The sequence below is a fragment of the Camelina sativa genome, chromosome 8 (genome assembly GCF_000633955.1).
Source record: "Camelina sativa cultivar DH55 chromosome 8, Cs, whole genome shotgun sequence".
NCBI classification, from domain to species: Eukaryota; Viridiplantae; Streptophyta; class Magnoliopsida; order Brassicales; family Brassicaceae; genus Camelina; species Camelina sativa.
The window spans coordinates 1336811-1344691 of NC_025692.1; the positions used below are offsets into that span (position 1 = coordinate 1336811).

The 7881-nt window shown below is 36.3% G+C and overlaps 2 protein-coding genes across 2 annotated transcripts in view; one reads left to right on the plus strand and one right to left on the minus strand.

The window, feature by feature from the left end:
* On the minus strand, positions 1138-2064 carry LOC104705508. The gene has a single exon (XM_010421521.2). It carries the CDS (start codon positions 1978-1980, stop codon positions 1312-1314), a length of 669 nt encoding a protein of 222 aa, XP_010419823.1. The 5' UTR covers positions 1981-2064; the 3' UTR covers positions 1138-1311.
* The window catches only part of LOC104709101, a 6715-nt gene continuing 2570 nt past the window's right edge, over positions 3737-7881 (plus strand). Inside the window, exons 1-6 of the mRNA XM_019228635.1 lie at positions 3737-4332; positions 4902-4988; positions 5174-5263; positions 5462-5542; positions 5666-5860; positions 5936-7879. Coding sequence (XP_019084180.1) covers positions 4261-4332; positions 4902-4988; positions 5174-5263; positions 5462-5542; positions 5666-5860; positions 5936-7879 — 2469 coding nt within the window. The 5' untranslated portion in view covers positions 3737-4260. The remainder of the gene's footprint in view (positions 4333-4901; positions 4989-5173; positions 5264-5461; positions 5543-5665; positions 5861-5935; positions 7880-7881) is intronic.

Below are 7881 nucleotides of genomic sequence, written 5' to 3' on the forward strand. Positions count from 1 at the left end.
TTTTTTTTTTTTTTTTTTTTTTTTTTTTGGTCAAAGCTAAAAATCTATGGTTTAAAAAACTAAAATGTATGATGTATCTACTACATGTAGAGGTTATGAGCATTTCCTTACGATAATGTTATTACTTATAAACTTCTAATATACTGTGAAAAAAGATAGTAGTAATGGGCCAAGATCCATATTTCTAGTTAGATCCAAAACATTTCTCGATGGTTTAGGGATGCATAGCTTATATATATTCCGTATTCAACAAATGTACCTCACTCCTACTACGTACGGTTTTACATAGCTAACAACTCTTTTCCTATCATTAGTCATAGTGAATGTGCCTAATCCATCAAACAAGATACTATATGACAAGACTTCTTATAGCATTTCACTAAACTTTCAAAAGCAAAGTCATTCCCTAACTCGGCCCACTACATATGCACATTGAATCTTAGGCTGCCATTGGCCAAATTCGACACTTGATCACCAAATCTCTCTTTTTGAAAGAAATCAACGGCTTTTTTCGAAAGATATACTTCAGAATTCGTTTTAGGCTGTAGTAATAAGATATATATAAGTGAATAAAATTTGTCTCATAGAGCATATAAGATTGAATGATTTTGTTTCTAACGTTTTTAAAGCAACTATATATATGAAAAGCACATGTCTTATCTACTATACATCAATAACTAAATTTTTAACTAGAGGACATCGAAAACGAGTCAACGAGCCTGAGTTCAAACTTCGAACAGCCTATACAAACGTATATATTAAACCGCAAAGACACCCAAAACCAATTAAGAAAATGGTCATATGTTATTTAGGTGAAACTTAAAGGTACGCAAATTAAACCGAAGGCAACTACGGAGAACGAGGCGTTTCAGTTTGAAACATCCAACGTACGTGTAAATGTATCATTCCAGTAATCCAATCTATAGGGTTTTATTTTGGGAATATAGAACACTTAAAAGTTGAAAAAGTAGACATTATCATGCGGAGTTAATACGAAGAAAATGAAGAATAAGTCGTTTGTTGGTTTCTTTTAATTTATCATACCATGACCATTAAACAAAGCCAATGACATGTGACAGAGAGTTATAATAGTTGAACTTTCAAGGATGAACCATATATCAAATGTACATGTTGGAGTACCTAACAAAATTTATATATTATCTTTGTAGAATAAGAATTTGTCAACTACTCTGATTAATTTACTTTCTTTTTTAATCTTTTTACATTTTTTTAAACTAAAACAAATACAAGGGAAATAAGGATAATTTTGAGAGCCTATTCAATTCACTATTTTTCTTTTTTCAAAGCCAATCAATTCACTTCTTCTTGCTTCCGATTAAGACTGAAGAACCTTAATGGAGAAACCCTAATCTTATGTTCGGATATCGTCTGCAAATTTGGTGACCACATGTGCTCTCTCGTTCCAACAAGCTGATCATATTGCTTCTTTAACTCGGGGGAATTACAAATCGAACTGCTTTCACCAAAAGTTATTGCCTCTTCTTCTTCTCTGCTGTTTCTGTTTCTACATATAAGACTAAGTATAAAGTCCGGAGAAACTTTAATCAGAATCTTCCCGTTTGGTCCTTGAGAATATTCAAACGGTGGTGGACTCGACGGCGCCGTGAAATTCAACGGTGGAGTATTAGACCGAACGTTTTCAAGATTAGAGTTGAAGATTGAAAGACACGAAGTGGTTAAGATTCTGTATGCAAAACGTTCGATCGGCAAGACGAAATAGGTTTGACCTGGGATGAGATAGTCGTCCATGGCTAGAGCTGGAACCTGACGACCGATGAAGAAAGAATCTGCATGGCACACAATTTGATCAGGAAACTCAAACATGATTTCTCCAGCAACATGTTTCTTGAAGCCACATAGGGTTTTGGCTGATCCTTGCTCAAAGAAAACGAGCGTGACTATTCCTTGGCGTCTACGGATGAAAGGAAAACAAGAATTGAGTAGAGATTTGCTCATCATATTTCTCAGAGCGATCGAGATTTAATTTGTTTTTCCAGCAGCTGCAAAAGTTATGGGTTGTCTTATTAAGAGAGATGAAATAGTATATATAGAGAGGTGGGATTGATTAGTCTTTATGGTCTCTTTGAGTTTTGTTTGTAGTGGAAAAGGCAACTACGTGAAGGAGAGTTGACTTTTGAATGGTCAACGACTCCAGGGTTTGTTTTTTTGCATATGATAATCTGAAGTGGGCTCTTTGGTCAATCCTCTCGGCTTTTTGTTCATTTATTTGTTTTAATTTGTCGGTCTAAAATTGCATTTTTATAGTATTCTAATTGGAAATGTTACATAAAGTCGTAGAAGTAGCTGTTATCCATTAGAAGATCAAATCACTAGTTTTATTTTAGTAATTTATAAATTCTAATTACAACAACATACAACACGTTGAACCCGTGGCTGATTTCGTGACAACAATACCAAATGACGAATTAGATAATGGTCCAGATACATACTCCCTTATCACTTTACAAGTTATCCCAATTTTTGAATATGTTCGTTGTCCAACTTAACATCGCAAACATATGGTACATATATAACCACATCAACTAGACCTTTGAAATTCGACGATTCACATATAGTTGTCTATGGTCTTTGTATTTCTCTAATTTTAAAGGCGACGACGTAGACAACTTAACGAGGGTTTAACATCGGGGTTTTGAAATTACTGTAAACATTCGTATACTATATAGTTTTTCTTTCATTTTAAACCACATCCCCAAATTTGACTAGGAGGGGAAAAGGTGAGAGAACCTTTACCTTAAAATCTTGNTTTTTTTTTTTTTTTTTTTTTTTTTTTCGTTTAGTTGTTTGATTTCGGGGAAAAAAACAACCCTAGAATTTGTAACAGATTAAAAATATATTTATGGTTGATTCTAAAAAAATGGGCCTCAATGGTCAAATAATGGGCACAAAAAACCCAAAAGAAAAACGTAGGCTAAAATGTTTCAGTTTTATACCGAAGACACGGGCTTTATTCAAAAGTTTTGAATCAACGCACACCAAAGTTTTCTTTCAAAGATATACAACATAATACGCTGTTCAGAAACATATAACCCAGATTATAGGTGTTAAAAAAAAAAAACCCAGATTATATTGTTCAGCTAGGATTGTACATGTTGAGTTCCATAAGGTAATGTAATATACATACGCTAGAATTTAGTACTTGTACATTTGTCACATTGATGCCAGTGACAAGACTCAATCCAACCTCTTGGCAATTGAAGGCTTCTTTAAAATTTTTTTTTTTCGCCATTATCAAAATCATTTGTGCTCGACAATAATTTTGTATTCAATATGAGTTAATATTAACTTGACATACTTGGTTGAGGTTTAAAAAAAATTCCAGTGTTTGAATTTGTAATTTAGTTATCTCATTTGTAACTAAATTATAAGATTAAATTTTGTCGTTATATCTATATAATTTAATATAATATATCTGAGTATAACGCGAAACAGTTATAATTTAAAACAGTTATAATACATTTTAAAATTATACTGTTTATAAACTAATTCAAAACTATAATTTATATGATATACTATATTTTTGTACGCAAAACATTGGTATCTAGTATCTACTAATGGATATAAATGAATCTAAAACACAAATCATTTTATTGCTAAACTATATAATAAAAACTAGTATTAGACCCTAATGTTTAAAGAAAAAAAAAATGATTGATTTTTTACTTTTATTATTTTTCTCTTAGTCTGTAGAATCTGCCTTTTGGTCTCTCTCAATCTTTTTAATTTTTTTTTTTTGGGTTGCTCTTCGCTAGAAAACTGCGTATAGTATAGTATCCATCCCTTAGATCATATGCCCATGTCTCTCTAGATTCTCTACCTCCCCCCGTTTTTTTCTTCACCATCACTTTCTCTCGCGTAGCCTAAGCTCACCATCACTTTCTGATTCCTCTTCTTTCAACGGGAAGGCGGGCGGCTTCTTCTTCTTTTTTGCTTATTCCGATCGATTTTTTTTTTTTTTTTTCAGAAATCGATTTGAGCTGGAAAAAAAAAAGAAAAAAAAGTTAGCTCAAATGGAAGTGAATGTGTTGTTGGAGTTGCTTCGAGATCAGACGATCATTGCGATGAATAGTTTGATTGATTGATTCCTCCCTGAATGTATATATATAGCCTTTTAGATTTTTGCTTTTTCTAAGCTTGAGCAAGTGTGGATTTCGCGGAGGTTTTTGGGTTTGATGGAGGGTTTCGATTCTTGAGAATATATATTATTTTTTTTGGTTTATGTCGTCGAGAAACGGAAGGATGGCTTCGGATCTTAGTAGAGCTGGTCCTGTGGAGAGAGATATCGAGCAGGTTTGGGTTTTATATATGTTTCCCTTTCTCTTCGATTTTGCTCTCTAATTTATGATTTCATTTGCTTTAGAATCGTTTATTGGTTAAGTCTCTTCGGAATTAGATTTTATATACATGTCGGGCGAATTTGTTCAGTTTGGGATTTTGTTTCTTAGGTTAGAGAAGAAGAGTGTGTATTCTTTGAGCTGGCTTTTAGATTTTTTTTTTTAACTCAAGGTTGTTGTCTATGAGAATTTTTACCTTAATTTATGGTAGCTTGATATGATTAAGCTATGGAAACTCATTATTTGTGGAGTTAAACCTTTCTCAAAGGTCATCATTTCTCGGATCGTTTTTCTTTGATGCAATTATCATGGACATACATAAGACTGCTGAATATCTCTGTNGTTTTTTTTTTTTTTTTTTTTTTTTATTGCCAAGATTCATACTTCAGTGTGTGCATTGCTTCTTATATTATGTGTTTGTGTCAACTGTTTTTTTTCTTTCTGATGTTATTATTGTTGAGCTGGTATCTCCATTGCAAAGATTCGCACCTACTTTGCTTATGTAATGCTATTTGATTGACTCAGGCTATCATTGCCCTGAAAAAGGGAGCTTACTTGCTTAAGTATGGAAGAAGAGGGAAGCCTAAGTTCTGCCCATTTCGCCTTTCTAATGTTAGTCTTGTTTGGTTCTATTTCTTTATATTCCTTGTTAGCAGTTCTCTCTACTGTAATAGTTCCCACTTCTTAATCTTTAGTCTATTCATGGATGGGTGGTGATATTTATTCGCTATTACAACTCTTAATCGACGTGTAGCTTGTTGTTTGCTGTGTAAGAAATAGTTGCCTGTAATTTTCAGGATGAAACTGTTTTGATATGGTTCTCTGGAAATGAGGAGAAACATCTGAAGCTGAGCCATGTTTCTAGGATCATATCTGGACAACGCACTGTAAGTTCATGTGTGGATGATGTGGTTTTAATTCTGTCCTGAGTTGGAGTAAAATACTTAGAACGAGTTTTTGAGGACTATAATATTCATTCATACAACTTTTCATGTGTCAATTTCCTTAGTTCAAGGGTACATATTTGCGCCCTACCTATCTAGTTTGATGTTTTGATAATTCTAGCAATGGTGGTTCTCTTGTAGCCTATTTTTCAGAGGTATCCTCGTCCCGAGAAGGAATATCAGTCATTTTCACTCATATATAGCGAGAGGTCTTTGGATGTGGTGAGATTCTCTTAAATTATTTACTTTTGTTTTGCTTCTGTATAAAAATAGTTACCCTCTCATTTGAAATACTACTGTGGTTATTTGAAATTAATTAATCTATTGGTACAATTTATTTGGTAGATATGCAAGGATAAAGATGAGGCTGAGGTGTGGTTTACTGGTCTTAAGGCCTTGGTTTCGCATTGCCATCAAAGAAACAGGAGGACTGAATCAAGAAGTGACGGTACACCATCTGAAGCTAATAGCCCGAGAACATATACCCGGAGAAGCTCTCCTTTACACTCTCCATTTAGTAGCAATGACAGTTTGCAGAAGGTACTGGAAGAAGTTTTCTGTGTACACTTTTGTGCATGTGAACTTTAGCTAAATACATTTTCGTTTACCTTTCAGGATGGTTCTAATCACCATCGCATTCACAGTCCATTTGAGAGCCCGCCTAAGAATGGCCTTGACAAGGCATTTTCGGACATGGCATTATATGCCGTTCCTCCAAAAGGATTTTATCCCTCAGATTCTGCAACTATCTCTGTTCATTCTGGAGGCTCGGATAGCATGCATGGACATATGAGGGGTATGGGCATGGATGCTTTTAGAGTTAGTATGTCAAGTGCTGTTAGTTCCTCGAGCCATGGGTCTGGTCATGATGATGGAGATGCATTAGGAGATGTTTTCATCTGGGGGGAAGGCATAGGAGAAGGTGTTTTGGGTGGTGGAAACCGTCGAGTTGGAAGTTCATTTGAAATAAAAATGGATTCCTTATTGCCCAAAGCTTTAGAATCTACAGTAGTACTTGACGTCCAAAATATTGCTTGTGGTGCACAGCATGCTGTCCTTGTGACAAAACAAGGAGAAAGCTTTTCTTGGGGAGAGGAATCTGAAGGCAGGCTTGGCCACGGTGTTGATTCCAATATTCAACAACCAAAGCTCATCGATGCACTCAACACCACAAATATCGAGCTCGTAGCATGTGGTGAATTTCATAGTTGTGCAGTTACTCTATCAGGAGATTTGTATACCTGGGGTAAAGGAGATTTTGGTGTTCTTGGACATGGAAATGAAGTCAGTCACTGGGTCCCTAAGAGGGTTAATTTTCTGTCTGAAGGGATACATGTATCATCCATTGCTTGTGGACCTTACCACACAGCAGTCGTTACTTCTGCTGGACAGTTGTTTACTTTTGGTGATGGGACCTTTGGTGTTTTGGGCCATGGAGACAAAAAAAGTGTTTTCACACCTCGGGAGGTTGACTCTTTGAAAGGTCTTCGCACTGTCCGGGCAGCTTGTGGTGTATGGCACACAGCAGCAGTTGTGGAAGTCATGGTTGGGAGCTCAAGCTCGAGTAATTGCTCTTCTGGAAAGCTCTTTACATGGGGTGATGGTGATAAGGGTCGTCTTGGTCATGGTAATAAAGAACCAAAACTTGTGCCCACCTGTGTCGCTGCTCTTGTTGAACCCAATTTTTGTCAAGTTGCATGTGGGCACAGTCTAACGGTTGCACTTACAACAGCAGGCCATGTCTATACTATGGGCAGTCCTGTCTATGGTCAGCTTGGAAACTCACATGCAGATGGAAAAATTCCAAGCCGTGTCGAAGGTAAACTTCACAAGAGTTTTGTCGAAGAGATAGCTTGCGGTGCTTATCATGTTGCAGTTTTAACTTCGAGGACGGAAGTTTACACTTGGGGAAAAGGATCAAATGGTAGACTTGGTCATGGAGATGTAGATGATAGAAATTCTCCGACATTGGTAGAGTCGCTTAAGGATAAACAGGTGAAAAGTATTGCCTGTGGCTCTAACTTCACAGCAGCTGTCTGCATTCACAGGTGGGCAACAGGGATGGACCAGTCCATGTGTTCAGGTTGCCGTCAGCCCTTCAATTTTAAAAGAAAGAGGCACAATTGCTATAATTGCGGACTAGTGTTTTGCCACTCGTGCACTAATAAAAAGTCGTTGAAAGCTTGTATGGCACCGAACCCGAGCAAACCATATCGAGTGTGTGACAAGTGTTTCAACAAATTGAAAAAGACCATGGAAACTGATCCATCCTCTCATTCTTCGCTGAGTAGAAGAGGAAGCATTAACCAGGGATCAGATCCCATTGACAAAGATGACAAGTTCGATTCTAGATCCGATGGACAGTTAGCTAGATTTTCATTGATGGATTCCATGAGGCAAGTGGATAATCGATATAAGAAGAACAAGAAATACGAATTCAATAGTAGTCGTGTCTCGCCTATACCAAGTGGAAGCTCTCAACGGGGTGCGCTTAACATAGCCAAGTCTTTTAATCCAGTATTTGGAGCGTCAAAGAAGTTCTTCTCAGCTTCTGTTCCTGG